The 14,001-nt window shown below is 43.6% G+C and overlaps 2 protein-coding genes across 26 annotated transcripts in view; both read right to left on the bottom strand.

The window, feature by feature from the left end:
• The window catches only part of KMT2C (lysine methyltransferase 2C), a 277,314-nt gene extending 266,802 nt beyond the window's left edge, over nucleotides 1-10,512 (bottom strand). For 19 of the 25 annotated variants that reach the window (XM_036999218.2, XM_036999225.2, XM_036999228.2 and 16 more), the window contains exon 1: nucleotides 10,128-10,511. In XM_036999218.2, coding sequence (XP_036855113.2) covers nucleotides 10,128-10,288 — 161 coding nt within the window. In that variant the 5' untranslated portion in view covers nucleotides 10,289-10,511. Of the gene's footprint in view, nucleotides 1-10,127 lie in introns of all 25 variants that reach the window. The other 6 variants (XM_036999224.2, XM_036999223.2, XM_036999222.2 and 3 more) reach the window with 2 other exon arrangements.
• Nucleotides 10,513-11,098: 586 nt separating this feature from the next.
• XRCC2 (X-ray repair cross complementing 2) overlaps nucleotides 11,099-14,001 on the bottom strand; it is a 184,371-nt gene continuing 181,468 nt past the window's right edge. The window contains exon 4 of the mRNA XM_073238182.1: nucleotides 11,099-12,992. Coding sequence (XP_073094283.1) covers nucleotides 12,985-12,992 — 8 coding nt within the window. The 3' untranslated portion in view covers nucleotides 11,099-12,984. The remainder of the gene's footprint in view (nucleotides 12,993-14,001) is intronic.

The raw sequence follows: 14,001 nt of genomic DNA, 5'->3' as shown, positions 1-14,001 counted from the left end.
CTGCTCCTTGAAGTCAGGTGCTGTCATGTGACTTATTTAGCCAATGAAATGTAAACAGAACTGACACGCAGCACCTCTAGAGAATCTTTCAGAACCAAGGCACTATCTACCATGTTCTCTTTTTCCTGCCTTGGCAACTGTGGAGGGACAGAGACGGTGCCTCCCAGCCTATGTGTAGATGTTGTAGAGGTGAGGCTCCCAAGCCAGCCAATGATGAATGTATAGCATGAGCAAGAACTGTTGACTGAAGCCCCAAAGAAATTAAGTTAGGTCGTTTTTCACCCCAGCATATTCTAGATATTCTGACATAAACATCAAAAGGAGTTTAGCGTTTCTTAGCATCACCCCCATTTCGAGTTTTGAGAATGTCCTACACAAAGTTGGGGCTCAGGTTTATTAGCAAAGTTTTTAAATATGGCCTGCATTTTAAGATATTTGTAAGAACAAAAGATGATCCAAAAATTAGCAGAATAATCAAATATTTACAATTAAGACTTTAAAAACTGAAGTACTAAACGTAAAAAGGACAAAGAAGCACAGGGTAGTATATAAATGGCAGCATGCTACTACTCCCCTATTTGCCCAAAATAAATACTTCGACTGCTCTCTCACCTGCTGAGGATGACAACTAGGGACTCAGGGTCCAACAGAGTGCACGGCACGCAGTCGCTACCAACCTACTGGGGCTGGCCCCAAAATGACATCTGTCTGCCGTCCCAAGTGGTTCGTATCATCTTTCTCACACGAGAGACACCTAGCCCTGTGGAGATAAACCAGGTCCTCGAGGTGGTAGGGACCGCTGGCTGCTTCCTCGTGCCCATTCCCACCCTCAGCAACAACACTCTAGGTCTACTCTAGGCAGCGAAGCACTCAGCTAAAGGGCTACCGTCTCGGCCTCCTCTTCAGCTGCGCCTGGCCATGTGACTGAGTTCCAGCCAATTACACACAGGCTGAAGCATATGGTTCTTAACAGAGTGTGCTAAAAAGAGAGACAGTGGCCTTGGTCTACTCTTCGCCCATTCTACTTCATGGGACTTGGATATGATGACTCAGGGCTCCGGTGGTCATCACAGAATCTGAGGGCAAAGGCCACACCTCAGAAATGCCCAAGCACTGAGTTAAGAGTCCCTGATGATTTTGCAGCACAGAGGGATCATACCAGCCCTACCCTCCAGACTTTGTTGAGAGCGAAATAAACACTCCTATTCAAGTCACTATTATTTTGTCATTTTCTATCACATAAAAACAACCCTAATCCTGACCAGTAATAGAAGCCAAGTGTTCTGACACAGAATCTGTGAGACTCCAAATATATGTGAGATCTGTGTTTAAGTGAAAAAAGTAAAATCATACTTTTCTGAAGGTTTATATTCATATGTATCTTTTTTCACTATATATTATCTAATTATAGTCCAATCTACACGGTGACAACTACATTTTTAAATACCAAATAAACTGCCCAGTAATAAAAACCCATTTCTATTTCAAAATACCTTAGAGAAATGAGCAGCAGAGAGTAGGGGGCAGCTTCATTTATCTCAGTAAAAAGCTGGAAAACAATAATGATTTTCATGATTTCTATCTCAAATATTTTTGTTCATAGAGTACCTTAACTCATAAAACCATCTGCTTCCATTCTAAGTTGCTTGCTATATAACAAACCACCACCACATACACAAAAATTAAAACAACAACCATTTTATTTATTCATAGTTTTGCAACTTGGGCCAGGCTCAGGTGGCTGGTTCCTCTGCTGGACTTACTAGTGGTCACTTTCTGTAGCCGTGTTAAGAGGGCAATTTGACCAGGGGCTGAACTCCACTGGGGCACTAGAAGAGGTGAGCATCTCTCTTTCCACGCAGCCCCAGAATTCCTCGGTCTCTGCATGTTCTCTCCAGCAGCGCGTGGCCTACCTTCCGCCAAAGGGACTCAGGCTCCTGAGCATGCAGCGCCAGGCCTTCTTAAAACCTAGGCCCCAAACTAGCACAGTGTCATGTCTGCTGCATTCTACTGGTTAAAGTGAATCACAGGACTAGCCAAGATACATGGAAAGGTGACAATACAGTAACATGAATACCAGCAGGCATTATTCATTGAGGGTCACCAATGTAACAGACTACCTTCCCCCCCTTTATTAGCTGTACAGGCTAACACCCTGCTATACGACTTCAAGCATGCTATTAATTCTCTAGGGCTCAGCTGTCTATAAAATGAGAGGTCGGAAAAAATGTTTTGGGACTTCTCATCTAGTTTTAATATTCTGTAACTAAGTATGTAAGTCCAATAAGAGAAAAACTTGGCCATACTAAACAAATACTTCAGAACTATTCAGTGATGAGAGTTTAAAGGTAAAGAATATGGTTATTCTTTAAATGTTTCAGTGTTATTTTTATATACAACTGGATGCTTACTCCAAACACATGGTGCATGTCATTGGGACCCAAAGATCAGGAAATCAATGAAGTTTTTTCTTTCTAGGCTTCACTAAAAGATGGAATTAAGAACAAAACTACAAAGACTTCACTACGATCCTCTACTATGTTGCTTCTCATGTACATGGATTACACTCACATGTAAAGATTAAAAGTGACCCAGTATAAAAGACACATATGAAATCATTTTAAAACCACCTAATAGTGTCTCTTTAGGGAGACTTACTATAAAACCATGGTCAGCAGAGTTGTAATAGAAAATGATCACTACAACAGCATTCAGAAGTTTGGGTAATGAGAATTTCTTAAATGATTCTGGTAATAACATTACTACATATACAGCTTCTAGGGAATTGCTTTGGCTGTTTGTCGTGTGTTACTCATAATAAGAAACAGTCTATAGAGGTTTCTACTGACCTAGCTTTTTAATCTTCTTTTTCTCTTTATTAGGGACAGCTGTACTGAAAGGAAATCTTTATCACCCACCCCATCCCCAGTAACTACTACATTATTTTATGCCAGGGCATTTTTAGAGTTCAGCATCTCATCATGTGTCTGTCACTAACAAGTTCTATGACATCAGGCGAACACTTGGCTGGTGATCATTGATGACAGTGGCAATACAGTAATAGTAAAGTCTTATACAGAGCCTCTTAAATAACACTTGGGTTGTGTCAGACACTGTCCTAAAATCTACATATATATTAATCCACAACAATCCTAAACCAGGTGTGCTAGTGTGACCACTTTGCAGATGAGCCAATCAAGGCACAAAAAAGTAACTTTCCAAGGTCAAACAGCTCACCAGTAGGGGAACCTGGTCAGGAATTCAGGCAATCCTGGCTCCAGAATCTGTAATGTCTTCAGAACTTGGTTTCCTCATTTTTAAAAGAAGATTATAGTTATATTTTTAAACTATGAAATATATAGTTTTATATATTTTAACTATCGGCTTTTTAATTGCACAGATGTACAAATATATACTCAGAAATATTAATATTATGTATCCTTCCAAATCATTTTCTATGCAAGAAATATATACATAGTCTGGGTTTGTGTGCTCTTTACAAAATAGAGTTAGTACCAAACTTATTGCTTTGCAACTCTTGGAAACCTTTTCCTCAAGTCAGCAAATGTGTCGTAGACATTCTCCCACTCTGGGACCCACAGATCCCCCTCTCCATCCTTACGAAAATCACACAGTCGTCCACTGATGGGTATTCCCATGCTGCCAACTTTTCTCTACCAGTTTTCTTTTCTCTGTTCCGTGAGCATCTTTGCATATTTGTACTGGGAATACATTCTGATTTCCTTTCTCATTTTTATAGGCTTTCTTGGTCTCCCTTTCCCCCATCTCCTAAGAGTAATTAAGCATCTTAATCCTTCTATTAGCTCCACACTCCATATTCTCAGTGATTTCAGGTAAATCACAACTTTAATCACCTCCCCAATTCTGGCTTCTAAACCCCAATCCTACATCTCAAAATATTCCAGGACATTTCTATCTTCTAGACATATATGCCAGAAATTTCAGAATTCTTCCTCGGCATTGACTGAAATCTCTTCTTTCCATCTACACTACCAACAGTCTGCCCTCTGCCTTGAGCACCTCTCACCTGGAATTACCTCTGCCTCGAGGTAACTCCTCTCCTCATGCTACCAGGGTGGTTTTCCTAAAATAGCCATCATCAAATCACCAAGTATTACAGACAGTACCTACACCAACTGTATAAAATGCTACCCAAAATACAAAGCAAGTTATGGTGTGGGGGGGATCATGGGGAAGACAGCGTAGTACAGAGAAGGCAAAGAGTGACTCTGTGGCATCTTACTATACTGATGGGCAGTGACTGCAATGGGGTATGGGGGGACACAACAATATGGGTGAATGTAGTAACCACATTGTTTTTTCATGTGAAACCTCCATAAGAGTGTGTATCAATAATATCTTAGTAAAAAAAATACAAAGCAAGTTAATAACATTCCTGTCCTCAGGAAGACTGCAAATATCTACTTTTATAACTTAAACAATAAAGTAAAATAACCTGGGCATAAAGCAGAGGTTGAAGAGCTATAGATCCACAGATTAAGCCTATACCACAAACTGTAGTCCCAAACAGTGTTTTAGATCTTAATTGAAAACACTTAAAAATCAAGAGATTTCACATAGAAATCCAAGTTTCCAGCCTCTGTTTAAAAAAACAGTATCTAGAAACATCTCACAGTCTCACATGCAACCACAAGCCAGAATTATCTATTGGCTACATCTGAGCAAGGCATAAAGACTCCTAGGACTCTCCAGGCCATTGTTCCTCACCATTTTCTCCCCAACCCTTGGTCTTAACTGTCAGCTGTTGTTCCAGATCTTACGAATTGTATGTAACCCATACCTACCTGTCCCTGTTTATAACCCCTGGACTATAAAATCCAAACTCATTACCTGGCATTCAAGGCCCATCACAGCTTGACCCCAACCCCCACATTAAGCCTGAGTTCTACAGCTACACTTACCAAAACACCTTCTAAGCTTCCCACCTCAATAACTTTATTCACATTGCTACCTGGAACACTCTCACTTTATTCTCACACTACCTGGCTAATTCCTATCAATCCTTCAAAGTCTAGTTCAAGTACTGCTTCCTCCATATCTTTGCGGACCCCTCGTGGCCACAGCGAACCTCCTTTCAGAGTTGACTGTCCATCCCAGCGCATATTTAGCACTTGTATGCTCTTTGAGTAACATGCCAAATAAAAGATGAAAAGTTACAGGAGGAGTATTTCTTGGATTTAAACTAATTTCAGCATTTCTGCTATCACAAAACTGACAGCAGAAGCAAAATCAAACAATTTTCCTATCTTTTACATGAGGCTTTTTCTAGAGAAAGTGCAAAAAGAGCTGTGTCATTCCCCCTTCCTTGTGTTCTTAAGTCCTTCAAATTTTGCCAATAGAGAGACTAACACTTCCAATGACAAACGCAAGATTGGTCTACTAAATTTTCACACTAACCACAAGCATACATTTATTTGAAGCCCATCAATCGGGAAGGAGGGAGGGAGGGAGGGAGGAAGGAAGGAAAATAAATTCATTCTATGTAACTTTTAAAACTTATATAGCCAAAAAGTTCTGAAAATAGACATTGCAGCAGAAAGTTTTTGAAGAGAGAAGGGATTATTCAGCTTGTTGAAATTAGAAGATGGACCAAAACAATAAAGAAAAAAGAAAGAAACACATACATGCTCTAACAGGAAAGTTTACTCTGTATCAGCTAAAAATTATGTCCAGTCCAAACATCTCACAGATCAAACACTTCATCATATCCTATCAAGGGTGTCTCACACCTCCCCACCAAGCCAGAGCAGAGAGAGAGCATCTAATGTTCTCTGTAATGGAAACTGACAGTTTTCATTTTGGAAGGTCAAACAAGTTTCATGGAAGCCCCCCCAATCATAACTTGAAGTGGCTTAAGGATTTACGGCTGAACAATGCTATCTGCCCAAAGGAAACACGGCCTGGGAAACAAGTGCAGTTTTACAAAAGGGGAGTGTGAGTAGGGCAATGTGTCTTGTCACCTTGCAAACTGACTATAAATCTGTCATGGTAGAATTAACTGAAATAGGAAAATGTATTAAATCACTGTTTTCAGAATGGGAAAATAAACTTCTGAAACTTTTAAATTTACATGGGAATCCATGTTTATCACGTATTAATAACCTATATAATGAATATAAATTGTACATTAGACTAAAAACATATTTTTAAAGACTAAAAATTCCATGAAAAGACCAACAGAACAAGAGCAAAATACAAAGAGGTCAGGTTGAAGAACAAACGCCTAACAGGTATGAGAGGCTGCCATTGACTGGCTTTTCACGTAAATTAAAATATTTTGGTGCCCTTTAAGTGCCAGAGACCAGTAATTACCAAAAATTTCCATTTACCTAACTTCTTGAAAAATAAGAAAATTATCATAAAATTATAAATTTGCATTATCTCAAAAAGTATGAATAATTGTGATTCAAATATACCTGTTTCATGAAACTGCATATATTATAATGCTATATATATATATATATATATATATTTTTTTTTTTTTTTTTTACTTATTTCAAGTTCACAGCTATGAAAATGAGAACTTTTGTTGGGGAACGGTCTTACAAACATAGAAGAGCAACGATCACCTGCAGCAAAGCCAGGTGTTTGCTGATCTCTTACATGATATCACTGGTTGTGCCCGATTTTTCTTCAACAATAACGCTCCGGGTATCTTTCTAATAATAGTAATTGCCCACTGAAAAGAAAGTGCTTCAGGGTATAAAGGGTTTATTTAAAAGGGTCAAGGATAGTGCCTCCGAAATCCTATCCCCACCACCTGCTGCTTCTGTGCCACCCCTGCACCCACGTCATCCCTAACATCAAATTTATTGACTTGGTAAAAAATATGGTAGAATGTTTCTTTGGCTTCCCAATTTAGTAATATGACCATATATCTAAGGAAGAAAAATAAAATAAAAAACTTCAGGAAGACTTTCCTTAACATTAACAGAAATACAATTAGATCTCTAGTATGTGCCTACCCTGCAGCAGGAGCTTCTGCTTTTTCACCACTGGGAAGACCTGCACCTCTGATAAAGATAGTGAGCTACACCAAATAACGAAATAATTAACATAATCCTTACTGTTAAGGAGAACTTTTAGCCAAATGTAAATTTCACTGTTCCTCCTGATATTTGTACAAATAGGAAATCCCAATTTATATACCTACTTTTCAAACTCTGCCTCTAAGATCAATAACTTCAGTTTAAAATTGTTGATATTAAGTAGTATGCATAATTTTAAAATAATAGAGTATAACCAGTAACTATATATCCAATGATTTTTAATGTGATAAAATATAAAAATTAACATGATGAAACAAGATAATTTACCTAATGATTAAAAATTCAAAAATTCAAACTCACAGAAAGTGTAATTCAAACTCAGAAAAATTCAAACTCAGAGAAAATTTAATAGCAGTGCATGGTTACCTTTTTCTAATCCAAAGATAAATATACTAATTCACTTTTAAAATATAGTGCCTTCATAGTGGATCTATGGCATCTTACAACACAGATGGACAGTGACTGCATTGGGGTATGGGGGGAACTTGACAATATGGGTAAATGTAGTAACCACATTGTTTTTTCATGTGAAACCTTCATAAGAGTGTATGTATATCAATCATACCTTAATAAAAAAAAATATATATATATATATATATATATATATAGTGCCTTAAGTCATCTTCTCTAGTGTAAAACAACTCAGGGACCATGTAAACAACATGGACAAGTTAAAAAACCTTTCATTAGTTCATTCCATTGCATTTCACAAAGAATATTAATTTTCACGTAATTATTTGCAATTCCATGTAATTGCAGTGTTTCCAAACCTAATTTACATGTGTTATGCATCAGCTTCCCTTTCAGGGTCTTCACTTCAACTAACTACAGGGTCTTTTCTGTGTTGAAAACATTACTATGTTGAAAATATTTCTCTTTGCTTTCCATTTCACATATTAGTTTCCATTTGTTCTAAAATAGATTCCATTCCCCTCCAAAGACACACCTAATTTTAAAGAATTCACTAAATAGTCTGGAACCCGCAAAGTTACCACTGGATTTAATTTCCTATAAGGGATTCTGTGCCAGTTTTCAAATCTAAGAGAGGAAACATTCTTAAGACTTAGAATTGTTCTAAACATTTTCCAAAGTGTTGATGTTTGTATACTGTTAGAGTCATTCTGCGGAAACTTTCAAACTTCTTAAAGAGCTACCTTTTTCTTCATAATATGAGAGATGAAAATTAAAATAATACAGTGGCAATACACTAAAACTTAACTTTTCTTCTGGTGCACACAAGAGCTGCACTAATACAAATGAGCTCATTTTCAACCTCAGGGGAAGTGTGTGTGTGTGTGTGTGTGTGTGTGTGCCCGCACGCACGTATCTGTGCACGCGCACACACTTGCATGGGTATGGGTGAGGAGAGTGACAACACAGATAGGTCTATCATTTCTAGACTAATAATTTAAAAGCAAATCTAAAACACATAACTGACAAATTCATGTTCCAAAAGAAACCCAGTAATGAAAATGGGAAGCAATCAAGTTAAAATTCTAACATGGTTTGCTTTCTGTTGCTTTAAAAGATACAAAAAAAGTGTCTAAGAAGTTTAAAATTACTTAAAACTCCACCTTCCTTCTCCGCATGTCAGTAAATACGGTAATAATGGCATTTTATACCAGACATTACATTACAGTGCACTACATTACAATACAACCTTAACTCGGTTTCACAAAGAAGCTAATGCAATAATGTATACATATCCTGTACTTGTTTCCCTCACGATTTGTTGTAGCTAGGTAAGAACTGGCAATAAAATATGGAGGCAAGTTGAAGGGCCTGAATCATTTCCACAGTAAAAGGACAGCAAGGCCAAAAAGAACACATCCTGTCGAGGGCTCCGTGGGTCTCTCACAACCCTGCTCTGCTTCACTGACACTACTATTTTTACTCTGTATCACCAAACGTGACAATAACACTACTCAATGAATGCGCCCGAACAAACAAAACCTGACTATCCATGAATCTGCTGCTTCCCCCCGCGTCCCAGTACACCCTTCCGCTACCAACTGCCCAACGAGACGATCATAGAATGAAATGAGTACGCGATACACGCCATTCCACAACTTGGGAAGAGATTCACGGGTCTTGCACAGCACCCTCCAGAGCCTCGAGAGCTGAGCACTAAAACACGTTTCTTAATTTCCAAAGTTGCCGTAGAACCATTTTGTCGAAAGACACCTCTGGCAACCGTATAACCTGGGGTACACAGTGCTAGCGCACGGCCCCGACACAAACGAAAGCTAGTCCTGAGCCGGGGAAGCTCGGAGCGACTCTTCACGGCATTGCGCAGCCTTTACATCCGCACCCGCTCCGAGGAGACATGCCCTCCGCGACCGGCTGGTGCGGCCACACCGGCTACTCTCCCAAACTTCGCGCACGCTCCGCTCGGCCCGCGGCTCCCCCGGCGGGGCTGCTCGGGGCCGGGCCGGCGGCTGGGTGGGGGAGGGGAGGAAGAACTCAAACGACTTCCTAACATATCATCAGAGAACCAAAGCGGAGGCTCGGGAGCACGAAAAGTTAAAGGCGCAACTAGCTGACAAAGAGGGGCAGCATCGGCTCTCTCCGTCCGCCTCTGCCCGCCGCAGACCACCTGGCCGGCGTTTGACAGCTCCGCCCGCGTCCCGGCGCCGGCCGCCGCGCAGCTGACAATAAACCGGCCCTGGACCCCTAGACGTGCCCGCGTTCGCTTTTAAATGGCCCGGCTGGGCCGGGAGGAGTCGGCCAGAAATTTCTCCATTTAAGAGAAGCACCCAGGACGCACGGCGCGAGGGCCAAACTAGAAAGTAAAGTGCGGGAGCGGCGGCGCGGGCCGGGGAGCCGGCGGGGCGGCGGGCGTGCGGACGCGGGGAGGCCGGCGGGCGGCGCGGGGCGGGCGGCGGGCGCCCGGGGCCGAGACGCGCGGCCGGCGCCCCACCCCCACCCCGCGGGGGCGACCGGGGGCGCGCGGGGGCCGCGGGGCCGGCGCGCGGTGACAGCTCCGGCCCGGCGCCGCCGCTGGCTCCCGGCCTGGCTCGCTCACACTCAACTTACTTCTTTCTGGCTCTCTGGAAAGGGGAAGCGCCATCTTTGCGAGGCCGGCCCCGAGGTCTTTTGTCTGCGGCTGCGGGGCTCGGGGCCGGGGCTCCCGGCTCCTCGGGGGGTGGTGGCGGCGGCTGCGGCTGCTCCGCGCTCTTGTCCTCCTCCGACGACATCCTAGTCACCAGGAAAGACGCATGGATCCCGGTCCTCCTCCTGGGGTGCTCCTCCCGCCGCCGCCGCCGCCGCCGCGGCCGCCGCCGCCGCTGCTGCTCGGGTTCCTCCTCCCCGGCTCAGCCTCTCGCATTTCCCGCAGCCCCGGGAGCAGCAGCAGGTACCGGGAGAGGCGGCAACATGGAGCGAGCAGGACACGCACTCACACACATACGCGCGGGCGCGCGCACTCGGCGCGCAGGGGCCGGGCGGGGGGCGGGGGGCCGCGGGCGGGGCGGACGGGGAGGGAGGGGCCGGCGGCGGGCGGGGAGGTGCGGGCGGCGGGCGGGGCGGGGGCCGGGCGTTGCGGGGCGCGGGGCGGGGCGCGCGTGAGGGGCGCCGCGGGTCCCGCCCTGCCCCTCCCCCAGCCGCCGCGGCGGGGAGGAGCGCGGGGCCGCGGCGCGAGGGCGGCGGGTCGCCGGCCGCGTCAGCCCGGGCGGCGGCGGCGAAGTTTTGACAGCTGCTCCAGTTGTTGTTGTGGGTTCCGGGCTGCGCGAGCGCCGGCCCCTCAGCGCCCGCGCTCCGGGCCAGGAGGAGGAAGTTTTGCGGGTGTGCGTGTGCCACACACAGGCGCACACTCACGGCCGTGGCCGTCGCGCGAGGGCCGCGCCGGGTCTCCCCCGGGCGCCCCGCACCACAGACCTCTCAAACTCGCCGCCGTCTCGCCCACACACAGCCGCCGCGACGCCCCCGCCCCGACGCCCCTTCCCCTCCCCTCCCCTCCCCGACTGCTCGGCCCCGCCGCCCCCCGCGCGCCACCGCTGCCACTCACAGGGCTCGCTCCGCGCATGCGCCGCCCGCGGACGCGCCGCCGCCGCTGACCTCACCGCCCCTCCCCCGCCCCCGCTCCCTCCTCTTCTGACGCGGCGACCCCGCCGCGCCGAGACTCCGGCTCCGGCTCGGGAGAGGGCCAAGCTGCGGACCGGAGTCCGGGATCGGGGCCGGGCAGTGCACGGCGGAGGCGGGCGAGAGGCCGTGGCGCTCCCGTGACGCCGGGCGGCGGGGCTCGTGCTGCCCGCGCCCCGCACGGCCTGTGCCCCGCGCTGCCCTCCCGCGCGTGGACCGGAGCCCCAGGGGACTTGGGGCTGACGCTCCGCGTGCTGTCGTTTTAATGCGAGTCTATGGAGAAAAAGAAATGGAGCGCAACTTCGTTGCTACGCGATGCTAGTGATAGTTTCGTTATGAGGACTCTTAAAATGATTCAGAAAGGCATACAAAGCCGTCAGGCAAAAAGAACGATGCTGTTTGGAGAACCAAAACGCTGGTGAAAACAATAAAAGCCCGGCAACTTGACTGTAACGTCCAGTGTGTCGTGATGAAGAGACCAAAATCGAAGTATTCTAAGCCACCTCTCACAGTACCTGAAAATGACAAAAGAAAAGGGGCTAGAACTGGAAATCTGAAATACGCACTTTCTCGCGAAGGACAGTTACAAATGTGGAAGTCTGGATTTATTTTTTTACTCTAGTAGGGAGCTAAAACTTCGACAAGGCGCTGTTCTGTGCTCTCCTACTCATTAGTGTACAGGAATGAAAAAATAGATTTGAATTGGGAAATACTAAGACATCAACCACTTGCAAAACGATTGGGGTAAACTATCATTTTATAGGCATATACCTTGGCCAGACGCACTGGGCACTTTCTGATTATGATACTTTTCAATCCTCACAGCCCAGTTTCAGTGTATGTTGTGTATGCTGGTTTTTCCAGCTATGTTGTTTGCCTGCCTTCCTCCCAATACCCAGAATATAAACCTGTGTTTCCTATTTAGGCAAAATACAGTCTGATTTCCAGAGCCTATTCTGACTAAAACCATAGTTTTTTAAATGGCTGAAATGAAGTCTGTTGTAAGGTAGTTATTTGAATTCCTTGAGGGCTTCATCCCTGCTGGCTTTTTCAGGTTTCTTAAATTTATAGCCTAAGGAATTGTGAGATTGGGGAGGGCGAAACTCACTTGGTAAATGCAAACTAAATTAAAAGTGTGATTATTATACATAGAAGTAAAACATATACATGACTAATGATATACTTATGAAGTGGCATATTTAAAACTTATTGCTCACCCATTTACATTCCACACACACACACACACACACACACATTACACTTTTAAATAAAGTACACTCTCAAAAACTGGATTGCTGATACAAATGTTTATGTGTTCATGAAGTGAAATTAGAAGTCATTTCCAACTGTTTTATATGCACAAAATTATCAGGATAATTTACTTCACATACTTCTGAAGCACTTGGGAGAATTTAAGTGTCAGTATATGCAAACTGCAAGTCACTCCTACTGGAGAGAAGTTTTCAAAGGGAACAAATGGGAACTGAGAACAGAAAAGTGGGTAGAGTGACCAGAAAGGTGGAAATAGAGGTTTGTTCAGTAATGTTCCTGAAAAGATAAAAGATGATGAAGGTGAGTCCCACCTTATAACTCCAGTCCTTCGGCTGTGGTGAGCAGACAAGTAGTTGGGGCCTGTTTTAAAAGGACTGACAGCAGGCTGTTTGGCATCAAGTTATCATGGGCAGAGCAAACAAAATATAACCCAGGATGCAGAGGAAGGATTAAGGAATACATGTCAACATAAATAAAGGTTTTCCAAAGGTTTGTCCATCTGTTACGCATATTACACAGCTCTGAAACCACCATGGCAGGCTCAAGTATCTGGAAGGATCAAACAACAACAAAAAATTAGAATGTCTGCTTTCTAATAAGTACATGTGTTAAATATGCATTTTAAAAATATGGTAGATATGCAGCAAAGTGTTACGGGCAACCATCTCTGAAGGTTTAGATCACAGGGACTTTCTATAATATTTTAATCTTTTATAACACATGCAGTATAATCAGAAATGTGTATTAAATATTTAGAATGAGGGTGGCAGATCTCCAACAAAGAAAAAGCTACGTCTTATGAAACTAAGCAAATGAGATTCTCAAAGGGTCTAGCAAACAGGTGACAGTGAATAACAATCCATGGTACAGTACCATTCTTACTAATCAAAGGCCTTTAAATGTCAGTGATGTGGTCTTTAGAGTGCATCTATTCTGCTTTGTTTTAGCAAATGTAAAAATATTTATTAGGTTCTCATACCTTCGCTACTGATGGTTATCCCTCTCTCGTTGCTCTCCCATAAAGTTTTAAATTCTAAAGGGTTTTTAGGAACCAAACTTTTACAGTTGTGGAAGGACCAATGAAAACTTAAATTCCAGATCTTATCATTTCTGTGCTCATATATTTACAAAACTTTACATATTTTTACTTTAAAAGTTATACTTAAAAAGTTGTAGTCATAAGGCTGTCCATTTTTGTCCTTCATTTTTCAGCTTGAAAAATGTTTTTAGAATTTCAATCACTTAAAATTAGTTCATATAATTTAGTCCATGGTATATTTTTAGCTTTAAAAATTCATATTGCTTTATGTAAATTATTTTGTAATGCACACCATGTACCTATGACAGAAAAAGCAAAGGAAGAAACAGAATGAAATAAACCAAATAATCACCTTCGAAAATAATTTGTGTGTATGAGGGTATGGGGCATAATAAGTAGATGTTCTGCAGCACATTTTATATAGATACGAATCTTGCCCTCTAGGGATCTATACTTTAAGCCTGGTACTACTTAACAAGATAAACACAAAAAGGGCAAGCAGGCAACTGAAAAATAAAC

The sequence above is a fragment of the Manis javanica genome, chromosome 6 (assembly GCF_040802235.1).
Source record: "Manis javanica isolate MJ-LG chromosome 6, MJ_LKY, whole genome shotgun sequence".
Lineage (NCBI taxonomy): Eukaryota > Metazoa > Chordata > Mammalia > Pholidota > Manidae > Manis > Manis javanica.
Note: the sequence above shows the minus strand (reverse complement) of the source record. Positions and strands in the feature narration are given on the sequence as shown.